Source organism: Pteronotus mesoamericanus, unplaced genomic scaffold (assembly GCF_021234165.1).
Source record: "Pteronotus mesoamericanus isolate MK-2021 breed Mesoamerican mustached bat unplaced genomic scaffold, CSHL_Meso_final contig_164, whole genome shotgun sequence".
NCBI classification, from domain to species: Eukaryota; Metazoa; Chordata; class Mammalia; order Chiroptera; family Mormoopidae; genus Pteronotus; species Pteronotus mesoamericanus.
The window spans coordinates 12021720-12037461 of NW_026555065.1; the positions used below are offsets into that span (position 1 = coordinate 12021720).

General features: G+C 34.2%; 1 protein-coding gene and 1 pseudogene across 6 annotated transcripts in view; one reads left to right on the top strand and one right to left on the bottom strand.

The window, feature by feature from the left end:
* CCPG1 (cell cycle progression 1) overlaps nucleotides 1-15742 on the top strand; it is a 78212-nt gene that overhangs the window by 17982 nt on the left and 44488 nt on the right. For 5 of the 6 annotated variants that reach the window (XM_054565396.1, XM_054565393.1, XM_054565391.1 and 2 more), the window contains exons 2-7: nucleotides 3957-4025; nucleotides 6629-6749; nucleotides 8558-8634; nucleotides 10353-10557; nucleotides 12766-12861; nucleotides 14615-14866. In XM_054565396.1, coding sequence (XP_054421371.1) covers nucleotides 3966-4025; nucleotides 6629-6749; nucleotides 8558-8634; nucleotides 10353-10557; nucleotides 12766-12861; nucleotides 14615-14866 — 811 coding nt within the window. In that variant the 5' untranslated portion in view covers nucleotides 3957-3965. The remainder of the gene's footprint in view (nucleotides 1-3956; nucleotides 4026-6628; nucleotides 6750-8557; nucleotides 8635-10352; nucleotides 10558-12765; nucleotides 12862-14614; nucleotides 14867-15742) is intronic. The other variant, XM_054565394.1, reaches the window with a different exon arrangement.
* On the bottom strand, nucleotides 1082-1337 carry LOC129064460 (signal recognition particle 9 kDa protein-like; annotated as a pseudogene).

The following is a 15742-nucleotide window of genomic DNA, read 5'->3' on the forward strand; positions in this document are numbered from 1 at the left end:
TCTTGTGAAGTTAAAAACTTCAAGAGAAACAATGTATATTCACATAATATTTTGTTTATTGACCTCTCTGAAACATGTCAGAATTCATTTGGCTAATGGAACTTTCCATATCAAAACATTCAACATGACAAATTCCTAACAAAAAATATGTTAATGTAAGAATCACCATGTGAACATTACATTTAGGTAGCAAAACTCAGGTTACAAATGCAAGATAAATATCAAAGAATATCATCCTTTTGATTTAATAAAAAATGTAACAGTTGTGAAGTCATGCTCAACACTTGGGTTATGTAAAGAGAGAAATGGGCAGGGGTGTCAAAGAGGTATGCAGAGTTCACATTACCTTTAGCCCTTCTGACAAACTATATAGGGAAATATGTGACAAATGCCCTGTAATGTGGTGGCTTCAATCCATTAGTGATCATTGTGTTCATGCATTTTGAACACTGAAAGCTAGATTCATAGTCTGCTCAACAAGCTGCTAATACTATGAATCCCTTATATTAAAAAATACAGTTTAAATTTAGAAAGTTCAAGATATAGCGTACTTGTTTTCATAATTTTAGATACAGTTGAGACTGCTACTGTACATGTTCAGATGTGCTGCTGTGCACAGTTCATTCTGGTTAACATATTTGTTGGTTATCAACTGCACAAATTTTATGCCCCAAAAGAAATCTATCAATCTAGCAAAATTTGTTACATTTATTTTCTTTTAAAGAGTAAGAAACTAAATTTAAGGAAGAATAGGCTTTTCTTGATATCTCATTTTCAAATTTTTGATAAAAACTAAATGAAATAATATTTTGCCCAGCATCAAATAATCTGCAGAAAGTTTCTAAGAGAGCCATCTTTCTTGTACAATTCCCAAAAATAAATAAAGGCTTTCTAACTGAAAGCATTTACATCCCTAGCTCTCTAAAGTAAACATTAAAAAACAAAGTACAAAAAAGTGATCTCTCAGTTTCTAAAAAGCCCACTTAGTTACATAAAGTATTTCCTGCCCCAACACTTTCTCAAATTCAAAAGATAATTTACTTCCTAAGAACATGACAAATAATCTTCCATCTCAAACCATTTATCCTGTTTCTATGGCAACACTGTGGTATTCCTTGGCTACCATAAGTCTCATCAGTTGACTGGAATTTCTCAGTCTTCTTTACATCTTGAGTTTGGTCTGCTTTATACACCAAACAAACTAAATCATCTATTACTTTAATACACAGACCCCCATCAGAATGGCTATACTTAAGAACCACATGTACCTTCATAAGGTCCCCAGGGTCGAGTTTCTCTGTCCCATGACTGAACTCCCAGGGCGGGTACTGTGGCATGTGGGCACTTGGCAGAACAGGAGAAGGAGGCAGGGCCTACAGTAGGCCACAGGACCTGGCCCACCTATCTACCTACCTACTTCCCACTGCTTGGGTCTGCTTCTGTTTGGTTAATTCATTTGTTTGTTTGGATTCTACATATCAGTGAAATCAAATGATATTTTGTCTTTGTGTGACATTTAATTTAACATAATGCCCTCTAGGTCTGTCTGTGTCAGAAATGGTGTGATTTCATTCTTTTCTATGGCCAAGGAATATCCCACTGTATATATGCACCACATTGTCTTTATCCAGTTGTCTTTTGATGGACATTTAGGTTGCTTCCATGTCTTGGCTGTCATATATAATGCTGTAATGAACATAGGGGTTCATATATCTTTTCAAATTAGTCTTTTTGTTTTCTTAGGATAAATAGCCAGAAGTGGTATTGCTGGATCTTAAGGTAGCTCTATTTTTAAGTTTTTGAAGACTCTCCATCCTGTTTTCTGTAGAGATTGCAAAAATTTACAGTCCCACCACTAATAGCATGTGAGGTTTGGTTCCCTTTTCTCCACATCCTCACCAGCACTTACTTGTTCATTTTTTTGATGATAGCCACTCTTGACAGGCGTGAGGTGTTGCCTGAGCTTCTGCTCTGTAATGCTCTTCCGTTTTCTCTTAAGAAATCCTTCCAGTGTAATCATGTCTTTTAAGTGAGGAACCAGAGTTTATTTTTGTGATTTCTCAATTTTTAAATGTTGACATTTATTTCAGTTTAAAAGCGTGCTGCCTTAGAATGTCTGAAAAATATTGTAACTTCATTTATAAAGCCTTATTTGACCATTCTCCTTTCCTCCTGCAAAATTAATTGCTCAGTCTTTGTATAGTCCCATATGTCAGCCCAGAATTTGCAAATGTAAAACAGTTCAGATACAGATAGTTAAATATCAAAAAGTTTTTAAGTTTTTAAAAACTTGGGAAAACTGGTTCAATGAGAAATTGGGATTTCTATAGTCAGTTTAGGGTGAAATAGAATTAGCTAAAATATAAAACTGGTTTATATCCTATAGGATATAGGATTTCAGACTGTAGCTTTGGAATAATCTCTACTGGGCAGAAAAAATTGTCACTGTAATTTTTCAAAAATATTAAATTAAATACCATTAAATTTGTAAACTTCCTGGACCCTAACCAATTGTAAGTAGGAAATCAAACAATCAGATGACCTTAAGTGAACTAATCAGAAAATGCTGTAGTATGACCTTAAAAGCCACATAGTCCTTGTCTTATTTTAATTTACCTAAAACATGACTAATCCCCCCTTTGTACCTTCTCTTTTTAAAATGTTAATTTATAAGTTTCCAGAATCACTCATGGAAGATCCAGACCTGTATTCTTATTTGCTCTTTTCTTTTTTGCTCTTTTCTTATTTGACTATTGGTTCTGTATTAAATTGTCTGCAGTAGAGCCCTGATAGGTATGGGTCAGTTGGTTGGGCATCGTTCTGCAAAGTGAAAGGTCTTGCTTTTTTCTTATTTGACTATTGGTTCTGTATTAAATTGTCTGCAGTAGAGCCCTGATAGGTATGGCTCAGTTGGTTGGGCGTTGTTCTGCAAAGTGAAAGGTTGCCTGTTGGATTCTTGGTAGGGCACATGCCTGGGTTGCAGGTTCAGTCTCCAGTCAGGGTGTTCATGGAGTCAACTGATTGGTGTTTCTGTCTCACTCACATGGATGTTTCTGTACCTCTCTTTCTCCCTCCCTTCCTCTCTCTCTAAAAGTAAATAAATAAAAATCTTTTAAAAAATTATCTGCAGTAGACTTCTATTAGAACACCAACCATGAACTTATATCTAATGTGTTCTCAGTATATGTGCAATAATAGAAATACATATACTGTACAGTAAAATAAATGTATAGAGCAAAGTCAGTAAGGTACAATTCACTTTAGTGAGCTTGGTTCTGAAGTTTAAATAAGAGCTTCAGAAAGAAAAGGGAGAACAACCCTGGTAGAGACCAATTTATGTTGGTTTAGGACTAAGTCTAGGTTACTGCCATAGTTTCCAACCAACCTCTGATGTTCCTTCCTTCCTCCACTCCCCTTCCCCCTGTTTTAATTTCAACTTAAGTGTTTGCTCACAAGTGTTTGATAATGTTTCTTCCCTGCTTGAAAAATTAAAATTACTTCATGCTGTTATCACAGTAGACATTTTGCTTGGCTTGGGACCTCTTACATTTTCCATGTTTCTTTCTGCAGCCATGTTTTTCACACCTTAAATTGAAAACATAGGCTTTTACTCTTTGCTCTCAGTTCCCTGTTCACTGTTTTCTCAACTCATGACTTCCTCACTCAGTTAATTAAATTGTGTTCTACTTTCTCTTTAGTTGTGTCTGGCCAAATCCTATATTTTCTTTGAGACCCAGCTTTCTTCTTCATTTCAACAATATGACTTTCTAGAGTATTTCTGGAAGAGTTTTTGTTTAGGTATGCAATCATATCCTGTGTGGTAAATTCATGGGTGGGTTGTCTCAGTTTCATGTGAGAGGTAGTAAGTCATTTTTCATAGTTGGGTCACTTACAGTACTTCTGATAGGATTTTAAATAATATGCCCAACATATTAATAGTGTTTTTGTGTTTGTAGACCTGAAAGATGTCTGAAAATTCCAGTGATAGTGATTCATCTTGTGGTTGGACTGTCATCAATCATGAGGTATGCTATTTAATACTTTTTATAAGGCAATTTGTAATATTACATTGTTAGCAGTGATGCAAACTAGCTTTTTTGAAAGCTAGTACTTTTCTACATTTAAACATGTGGGTTCATTGTCTATAGCTTGGACATTTTGTCACCTACGTTAAACTTCATTACTGAAAACTCTTCATGAGCCAGCATCTTCTAAGTTATTGTACATTGTTCTTCTCAGCTGTGAGACAGTAAGAAAATATTTATTGAGGGTTTATTATTGGTCAGGTCCTGTGCTTTACTTATATTTTCAGATAATTTTAAACCTCTGGTAAAAGTTGTTTTCATTCTCATTTCATAGTTGAGAACAGTAAAGCTTAGACAATTTGAGTAATTTGGCTCAGAATATGTAACTGGAAAATATCAGCACCTGCATTTAAACAAACCAAATAGAGAACACGTGTTCCATTTATGATATGTGTTAGCAGAACTTGAATGGAAAAGGACTATGGCTAGAACTTTATTACAAAATGAATTTTATATAGAAGTATGAATGTTACATAATTAGTGTATAATATACATTTTCTCATGCTGGTGATATATGCTCATTTAAGGAAAATAATAAAATACTGATGAATAGAAACAATAACATAAAAGTCATCTATACCTATTTAAAGTTATAATGGATTTATGTGTTTTCCTGTTTGTTTTTAGATCTCTTAAGCATCCCTTGCTTTCCTTCATTAATAACGATTTAAAAAATGGTATATATACATATATATTTTTATCCTCACCCAAGGAGATGTGTATTGATTTTAGGGAAGGACAGGGAGGGAGTGAGAGAAAGAGAGAAAAGAAGAGAAACATCTATATGAGATTCCCTGTGCCACCTGACTGGGGATCCAGCCCACAAACTAGCGATGTGACCTGACCCTGGAATTGCATCCACAGTCTTTTGGTGTATGGGATGACATTCCAACTGAACCACCTAGCCAGAGCTAAAATGATATTTTTTTACAATTTGATAATTTAGGATTTAGACAGATGGTTAGTCATATCTTCTAGAAAACAACATTGTCAAAAAAAGATTGCTTTTTCTGCAGGAAAGTTCCACAGTTTAATAGCAGCTGTACCAACTTGTCAGTCCCTTCCTTCCTCCCTTCCTTCCCTTATTCCTTCCTTCCTTTTTTCATGAGGTAGTTTCTTCCTTTTTTTAATAAGTAACTTTTCTATTTTTAACCTGTTCTCTATGAAGCTTAGATGAACTCCCGTAGCAACAACTTCTCCTTCCAGGATAATTAACTAGGAGCAAGGCAGCTGTGGGAGTCTACTGGCGGTTTGCAGTGTGAATGAAGCAAGACAGCAAGCGAACCTCTCTGGCACTTCGACATGTGTGTCATTAGGGTATTCTGTATTAGGGATATATTGTCACAGAATAAATCATAATCTGTACTTTTATGTCTCTTGGCTCTATATCTAGTTATCAGGTTCTACTCTTCTTTTGCTAGTGTCTCTTACATGTGTTTCCTTTTCTTTTTCCATTGCCCCCATTCTGATTTACTCCAGAACGGATCTCCTCTGGGACTCCCAATCTGTCCCTAGCCTGGCCTATGTTTCTACCATTCTTCTACCACTTTAGGCAGCCCAAAGACTCATATTTAGGAATCTTTAATACTCAACTCAAAACATACTCCTTTAATGAGTTATTTTAATTTTTATTGTTTTGAGGTATGTTTATCAGGATTACTCAGACCTTTTGATTTTATGGGTTAGTAAACTATAAGAAAATTGAGGGCAGACCATGGGGAGAGGCAGAATCAAATTAGTGGTTAACTTTATTTTGCTAATGAAGACACAAGATCTGCTCTTTTATTAAAGAAAAGACAGCCTGATTGAAACTGAAAACAAATTGAGAACCAAAAAATATTGTATGGCAGTTTTTACTTTTCATCACTCATTTTTAACTTTGCAAATGAATTATGATAAAACCTCAGAAAAAAAGAATAAATAAATAAAACATAGTCTGACATCAGAGTAAGGAAGAGCTTGGAATGATAATTAATCTAAAATTATATAAGCAAAATTTGCTCCATTAATCTGATGGGTTCATTATAAGCCTTACCTTTAAACTTTTTTGGTTATACGCTGCTATAATAAGTAGTTACTTGCATGTGGCTATATAGGGAATATATATATTATATGTTATAGCCTGTTTATCTGAATAGGCTATAAATTTGAATTTTGGGTTCAAATATTTTATATCCTATAATACTTATAGCAAACTGCCTTGCCTACAGTAGTTCTGTAATGTTGAGTATAAGAAAATTAGTAGAGATGGCTAAATTGAGAAACTTATCCTCTGGGACTCAAATTTATTGCTTGGGCTTATAAAATAGTCATTAGATCGCTCAACTTTTGGGCTGACTGTTTTTGAATCTAAACCTGTTCTCCATTATGCTCTTTCCCTGCCATAGACCTTCATGGACTAAATTGAACAAAAGGTAGTCAGATCAGATACTGTTTTCTTTGGAGTATGGTAGCATTGAGACATTTGGTAATGGAAGCATCGACTAGTAGTCAAATCTAGCTTTGAGGAGTGGATAGATAACCGATTTTCACCTTTTCCTTAGGGGTCTGATATAGAGATGGTGAATTCTGAACATGGGACAGCCAGTGACAGCTGTGAGCTCACCCCAGAGGATTCATCTTTAGAGCAAGAGGAGCTACAAGTATTGCAGTTAGAGCAGGGAGGTAAGAGGTTTAAAAAGTCTGATTTTTTAAATTTATTTTTAAAAAAAGGATGTGTATGTGATATTAGGAATATGGCTAATGTAAATGTTTGGGTCACTGAAGGACTAGAAGTTGAGTGTGTAGGTGGGCAAGCCTGCAGAGCCTGGTGGTACCAACCTGTCCAGGGATTTGTTCATTAGCAGCTATAGTATACTCCATAACTCTTTGATATTACACGTGTAGTAACTCAGTGTTATTAATCTTGCTTAAGACTAGTGATGTACAAAATTATTAAGTCATCACAAGTGATTTACTAAATTCATTCCCAATTCTCACATTTAAGAGTACTTTGGTTTGAGGTGGTAAATGGTATTTAACTACTGTATTACATCTCTGTGATGTATAATCCTGCTTCCTATGGGATTTGATGTTCACATTAATTATATAGAGAAATATGATGCTCAGATAATTAATGCATACTCTTATCTTCATATTTAAATTACCGTTATTTCTAAACTTAAAAGAAATTACTAAACATGTTAACAGAACATCCCTCCCCCTCCGTCCACCCCAGAGAAATCCAAACAGAGGTGTCCAAGCTAGAAATGTAATAGATTATGCCTGTTAATCTTATTTTTAGCTTACCTGTTGATTACTAATCTTATTTGAACTGTGATTGTCCCCTTTCATGGGTCACAGATCTCTTTGAGAGTCTGAAAGCTAAGGATAGTCCTTCCCTGCAAATACAAGAAAATCTCCATACTCCTTAGGAGCACTTGGACCGAAGTCCACCTTTATTGAGGAGTCTTACCTCCAAATCAATATTCTATTAGGGACTATATAACAACACAAAAGCAGTTGGTGGTTTTTTCCTTTCTTTCTCTCTTTTTTTTTTTTTTTTGGTAGGGGTTAATTATATGAGAAATACATGTTCATGATAGAAAAAAAGGATGAGCAAAAAATATTTTAAACCATCTATAATTTTCTTTTTTGTTCTGGAGATAATTACTGTAAACATTTGGTATACAGGGTGGGGCAAAAGTAGGTTTACAGTTGTATATAAAACAGTTTCTTCTTGTATTATTTATTATTGTGTTATTTTCCATATGAACAAGTATAAACCTACATTTACTGCACTGTTTTATATTCTTTGCTATGCATAAATTTATGATATGTTTTAATCTTTTTAACTTTTGTTAATATTGTATAGCCTTTTTCATTCAATATCTAATATGAACTATTTTGCTTCTACATTTTTTCCTTTGATGAGTTTTAAATAAAAAATATTTGCTACAGTGACATTATCTTGTGTATCTGTGTTCAAGTTCTTGTTTTTTAGTCTATTTTTTATTGTAAAGAATTTGTAATTTGAAGCCATAGTTTTGATTCTTGAGTTACCAGACATTGATGGTAATTAGAAGAGTGTTAACTTTAGTTTGAATAAACTTTAAGAATTCAGGATATATCTGCTATCAGATATCTGAGAATTGATTTTCTGTATTAACAGATTTTTATAAAAACCTTGGATTAAGTACTTCGGTTTTGTAAGGTAGAGACAATATTTATTTAGATATTGTATTGTTTTAGTTACTCTTAAATGAACTCAGTTCAGCATCTAAAATTATCACCTGACAATTTCAAATATTGAAACAATTATATTTGAAATAGAGATCTTTTTAGGAACAGAAGAATGACTTATAATTAATTATGTGTCATTTGATTAAATCCCCTCTAAAAAATTAGGAATACGTTTTATGTCCCCAGATTGTTGCATTTATAGACTGCCAAAATGATAAAGTATAACTGAATTGATTTTTGGTTTATATCAGAGAGCAGCCAAAATGTCATAATGTTAGCGGGAGAAACTGCTTACCCAACTCTGGAGGAAACAAAGTCAGCACATGAGGTAAGCTTATGTTTTACTCTGGAAATATGGTAAACAGAGAATTCTACTTAAAGCTTCCATTTCTAGTTGTGCATTCTGTTCCTGTTTATTATTATAAACACATTTCATTGAAAATTTTGAGATTCCCCAGATCACTTGCTTTCAAGTTTAAAATTATTAGCTTTTATTTAAATTCCTGATTGAGATATCTTTTAATTTAGAAAAGTAATTTCTTGGTAATTTATGATCAGATCACCCTGAGATTACTTTCCATAGAACCTCCTTTTTCGTCCACAGTTCTCTCTTTTTTGGTCAAATAGTGTGGCCTTACAGTGTTAGGAAGGTTCATTCCTAGGAAATCTCAGTATTGATGTCTCTTGACCACTGGAGATGGGGCAATACTGTAACCATGAGATCTGAGTTGAGGCTAAATTTCCCAAAAGGGAAAAGGCAGTTAAGTGGAAGGCAGTCAGTTCTATGGCCTTCCACTTGGACCATTTCTATCCTATAAACTATCATGACTTCAGTCCTACCTTCTGTCTCATTTTTCTGTATTTGGATCTAGTATAACACTTACGTAAACCATGAAAAGGATATTAACAGTTACACATGGTCAGCCGTCATAAATGGTTGTATTACATAGAAAAACCCAAAGAACAAGTATAACTATTATTATGAGTAATACCGGTAGCAGACAGGAAAAGACAAACAAAATGGGTTTGGAGATCAATATCAATCCATAGGTATAAAGGCTTGTTGATGTCTTGTGACATAGTTTGTCTAATTAGGTTGTGTTCCTTTTTTTTTTAAATCATCACCTGAGGATGTGTTTATTGATAATAGAGTGAGAGAAAAAAAATTGATGTTAGAGAGAAGCATCAATCAGTTGCCTGCTCCCTCACCCAATACATGCTCCAACCAAGGACCGAACCCACTGCCTTTTTTTGCCCTGACTGGGAATTGAACCTGCAACTTTTTGGTGCACCTTTGATAGTGCTCCAGCCAATTGAGCTACCTGTCCAGGGCATGTTCTTGAATTCCTATATTTTTCCACATATAATGTGCTCCCATGTATAACGCACATTCATGTTTTTATGCATGTTATACACAGGATTATTATGCCCATGACATATAATCATTATACCCATGTATAATAAGCACCCTTATTTCTCTTTCAAAAATTTGGGCAAAAAAGTGCTCATTATACATGGCAAAATACGGTATATTGAGAAATTAAGCAAAATGAAGGTCAGTTTTTAAATTGGAGAACAAACTAAATCTTATCCTTTACCAACTATTTGACTTCTAGATAAAACTAGATAGCTAGATGTTCTTTACATGTCATAGCTGTTAGAGTTTATTACATAACCAGGAAAATTTATTCAGTCTTTTAACGGGCTCCCTGCCTATGGAGTTATGCTAAAATAAACCCATGGAACTGGTGAGAAATCTCTCCTTTCTGTGGTCATTGGGTGGTAAAGGTGGGCTTCTTAGTATCTGCAGCCCATAAGGAGTAGGCAGGAGTTAGAGAGTCCCCAAGGGATTTGAAGGTGTTTTCATACTAAAAGATGAACCTACCTATTGAGTAATCCTTTCCTATTGGATTGGATTCATGTCTTCTATTTTAAGCCCAAATTACCCTACTGCTTACATATCATTATTCACTACGAACTGTGTAGAAAACGTAAGGCCCTTAAATAATTGTTGAGTTTAACTGTCTTCATATTATGATTCCTTAGGGAGAGGAAGAAAAGCCACCTGAAGACAATGTCTACTTTGGAACTGTCAGTGACGATTCTGATATTGTTACCCTTGAGCCGCCTAAGTTAGAAGAAATTGGAAATCAAGAAGAAGCCGTAATTGTTACAGATGCACAGAGTCCAGAAGACTTTAACATGGGCTCTTCTTCTAGCAGCCAGTATACATTCTGTCAGCCAGAAACTGGTAAGTACTATATAGAGAATATACTGATAACATACTTAAGGACTCCTGTGACCATATTTTATATAATTGCTTGTTTCATAACCCTAAATCTCAAGTTTTGAATATATTTGAATCAAACTCAAGAAACAACTTATATAAAATTTACTGTTACATGTAATGTTTTCCTAGACTCTAGGGCCTAAAGCACAGTCTTCTGCTATAACAGTAAATACCATCTCTTAATCATTAAGTAAAAGACAAAAAATAGCTAAAGGGGGCTTGTTAATGTCTCAGATACTCCAACCAAAATGCATTTGACATTTTTTAGATTTTTTAAAAAAGATTTTATTTATTTATTTTTAGAGAGAGGAGAGGGAGAAAGAGAAACATGTATGTGTGAGAGATACATGATTGGTTGCCTCTCTCACGCCCCCTACTGGGTACGTGGCCCACAACCCAGTCATGTGCCCTGAGTGGGAATTCTAACTGGTGACCCTTGGTCCACAGGCCTGTGCTCAATCCACTGAGCCACACCAGCCAGGGCACATTTTTTAGATCTTTAAGAATGGGAGATTGAGCCATTGTACCTGAAAGTGGGAGAATGTTAAGATTTTTTTTACCTACATCGGTAAAAATTTTATATTGTAGAAGAAGTAAAAGAAACTATTGAAACTTTTCAGGTCTAGTCAAGAATTAGTCATTCAATAAACATTCACTGAGTGCTACCATATGCCAAACAGGACTCAAGTAGGTGTCAGAACGGCATCATCCCAAATCCCTGACCTTTAAATTTTAGATTGATTTATGAAAATGTGCCCATTGTAAGTCATTTTAATGTAGTTAATGCCTTTTGTTCAGACAGAATCATGTGAAGGTTAAAATGGTAGTTACTGAACTAATTCCCTTCTAGAATTTTTTGGCTCAGTTTTAGGGACATAAATAACCACTTTCAGTGTGATATAACTATTTAGACACAAGTTATTGGAAAAATACAAGAAACAAGCCTATAATCCACAATTATAACTTTAGGGTAAATTACAGGAAAGACACCTTGGAACACTGCTAGTAATTCTAAGAATTTCTTAATACAGAAACAGGAACATGTACTATTTATTTCAGATTATTTCCTTAGATTTTACCATTCTTTAGTATTTACATTTACCAGAATCAGATAATGGAGTTTCTATTATTGCAGTTTAAGTTAATAAAATGTCAAGTAGATATTTTTTAATTATTTCATGTAATGATGAGTTATCTTCAATCAGTGTATCAATAGTTTGCCTATAAATGAGCTTGAAAACACTTAATTAAAATGTTTAAATACTCATCTGGCGTTCTTAGTGGTCATAGAGAAACTTCAGCCTTGGCCAGAATAGGGCTAATGTAATTGATTTTAGAATCCACTTTAGTCATTGAATTTTATTTTATTTATTTAAATATAGGATTTGTGCTATATTCAGATATACTTTTTTTTTTTCCTTTCCTTTTTCTTGTTTTTAAAAGACCGCACTGGTTTAATTAGAGAATATTAGTAGGTGAGAAAAGGTACTCAGTTGAAGCAGGCATTTTGCGGAAGGGTCCAAGCAGCCATTTAAGAAATTTATATGTATTATTAATTTTTTTTCAGACACTTAGGTACTTCAGAGCGCATTAGTTTTTATCTAACTTTCTAAATTTGGACTTTTTTTGGATTTTATAGATTCAGTTAAGAGGTACAGTTTATTAGGTATATTTTTAATCCATTGCTGTTCCTCCTAAAGGAAAATGTTAAATAATAAAAAATGACATTGGACTGTATTGAAAAAGACTGTATATAAATCAGTTGCACAGTTTTTGTTCTCTACCCCTTTTCCCATATTTTCCTTGGTTTAATTTCCTGCTACCCATTGCTTACTTATTTTGTTTTTTCCTTTTTCTTTCTTCATCTCTATAGGATTTCAACTTCAATTTTTCCTTCTAAATTAGATTCTTGTGACAGTAGTCTTTAATTGATGTAAGAACACTCCCCACCTCTTCATGTGGCCCTCTTCTCCCCTAAGAGAGCAAAGTATGTAGTTGTAGAAAATTTTTTATTGTATGTTTTTCTCAAAAGGCATGATTGTGAGATTTTGATGGAGCACAAATAACAATGTTAAATGATAATTAAAATGAGTATTTTCAATTCTCTTTTTCCTTTTTATTCTTTATAATAAAGCTTTATACATCTTTTTTCCTGTTTATTCACAAAAGAAAGGTGGTGGGAGAAGCTGTGGAAGATCCCTGAATGCATAAGGGGATGGGATGATCAGCTGAAACTCCATGTTCCTAGCCAACTCGTTTTCCAAGGTGGCGTGACTGTATCAGCTTTTCTAGAGCTGAGTGTGCCTAGTCACATTTACTATTTACTTACTGCTTTAAAGATACCTGTCAGCTATGTTACTCTAAACAGGTGTTCAAATTGATTTTGTTAGAAAGCTGGCTAAGCTTATTGCATGCTTTTGCATTGCTTGCATCTTGGACTGTGGGCCAAACTTAGCTTTAAAATATTTTTTATAAATCAGAATAGTTCAGCTATCATATGTATGGGTTAAAAAAGATGGAAGCATTAGATAAGGATCTGAATTTATTAGTATGGGTTAAGCGGTATTTTTTACTTGGAATATATGATGAAGGCAGTATATTAATATAGAATTAAAAGGTTATTTAAGGAATTTTGACAAAAGGTTTTTCATATTTACTCATCTTATTACTGTCAGAAAGTCTGACTTAAATACTCCAACCATGGTCATGCCTTTGTATTACGTAATGCTTTGTTTAAATCTCCCTTTCTTTCTCTTTGTCCAAGAAATGTAACCTCACAGCTGAGGCGAAGGCGTCTTGGAAAACCTAGTGATTTAGAATAACCAGATAAACATGATGAGCATGAGAGTCATGAACAAAAACTCTCTCACTGGCATCTGTGTCACTAAACATTAGGAATATTCATTCATTCAACAACGCATTCTGTCTTGGTGTTTGTCGGTGTAAATGTGAAAGTTAACTCAATCCTCCATGATGATTCTTTTAAAAGTATTGCCTAACTTAAGTCACCAGCTTTCCTGTGGCATGGATAAACCTGTCTTTTGCAGAACTGTTTTGCTTTTTTGAGGCATGAATGTTGGTGGTTTTGTAACTCTGTGTATCAAGTTTAAGTTCAGATTTTATCCTTACTTTTAGTGCTTTTTTTCTTTCTAACTGGCCTGGGGGAATTATTATTGAGTCATATAATCTTCTGTGTTGACATATAGTTTATTGATATGTGATGAAACCGTGTTAAGAGATTGCACATGGAAAAAAACACCAAAGATAATTTTTCTAGAGGATATGTTTCCAGGACGTGAGATTTCTTGTGAATTTAAAAAAAAAATATTTATTTATTTATTTATTTAAATAAAGAAGGAGCAGCACCAGACTAGTCCTTAATATCGGAGATAGCTGTTGTGTCACTTCCTCATGCTGACATATTTACTAGAGGGTAAAATTAATAGCCTTCTAGTAAGAGTGGCAGTTGAAGGGAAGGGCTCATCTGACATCTGGAAACCTGTGTTAAACTATAGTGCTTTGAGCTTTGATTGTAGACTCATAGGATGGAAGTGAAACTAGGGTCCAGATACACCCAAGGAAAACTGCTTGTGTGTGTCCCTGTGCCCCTTAAATAGTAGTATTTACATTAACCTCTGTTTGAAATTGAACAAAGAGATACAGTTTTTTTCTTTTTCCTTCTAGAAATAGTATTTGTTTATAGCTCTAATATCAAAAAAATTTAACAGACTGTGAGAAAGATTGTTCTAATGGTATAAACTACAAGAAAGGTTTAGCAAAAAACAGATGGACCTTCAAAGGCATATAATGTGATTAACAGATTCTTGTGTATCACAGTTGAAATATTTATGTTTTGGCATTATGTTGATTAACTTGAAAATTTGAGTTTTTGTTGTGTTTTTGTTTTTGGCTGTCTTATGTAAAAAAAAGCATGTGGGGATGGCATTGATTCTAAATTACATACTGGGAAATCTTTTGTAAAATTTTTAATATTCATCTACATTTTTTTTTTAAATAGTATTTTCATCTCAGCCTAGCGACGACAAATCAAGTAGTGATGAAACCAGTCATCAGCCCAGCCCTGCCTTTAGACGACGCCGGGCTAGGAAGAAGACCATTTCTAGTTCAGAATCTGAAGAACGACTGCTTGCTGAACAAGAAACTGAACCCGCTAAGGAGTTGTGTAAACGTCATTTTAGTAGTGGCCTCAATAAGTGTATTATACTTGCTCTGGTGATTGCAATCAGCATGGGATTTGGACATTTCTATGGTAAGTATGGCATAGGGTAGAGACACTGAGAGTGAGGAATTCTAGGATCTGTTTTAGTGTCTTACATGTTTATTGATATAAACATATGTTTAGTGTTTATATGATTAAAGTATAACCTTGAAAAGCTTGCAATCTGTTTGATTCTCAGTTTTCTCAAGTGGAGAATGGGGTTAGTGTTGCCTATTTCACAAAGCTGTTTTCACTTAAATTAAGCAGTGTTTATTTAAGAAATAGAAGGAGTATTAGCATTTTTTTTAATAAGGAAAAGATTGGAAGAGTTGAAATCTGAAGTGCTTATCATGAGGCAGATCATTTATTTTAAAATCACAATAAACTAGTTTGAACTAAGACTTGTATTAGGAGGATTATTTAAATCCCAGTTGAAATAGTTACAATTGAAATGTCATAATAATTGTTGCTCATTATTTCTGCCTTCAGCTTTCATGTAAGCTTTATATTCTGTTGGCATTTGTTGTTTTATTGGTTAGCATTATACTTTGCTTACTATTAATCTTGTTAGTGTTTTTTATGTACATTGATTATCTTAATGCAAAGCTTTTAAAAGTCTCTTGGGTGAAAAGGAAGGAATTCTTTGTGGTGTTATTTAAATTGAGAGCCCAACAATTGACCCTTATTTAAGGTATATATTAGCCCAAAGATGAGAGTGTAGCCCTGACTGGCATGGCTCAGTTAGGTGATCATTGTCCTGTATAAGTGAAAGGACGCTGGTTCGATTCTGGTTAGGGCATATGCCTGGGTTGTACACCTGGTCCCTGGTAGGGGCACATGCAAGGGGCAACTGACTGATGTTTCTCTCACACGTCGATATTTCTCTTCCCCTCTCTCTAAAAATAAATAAAATCTTCAAAAAAAATG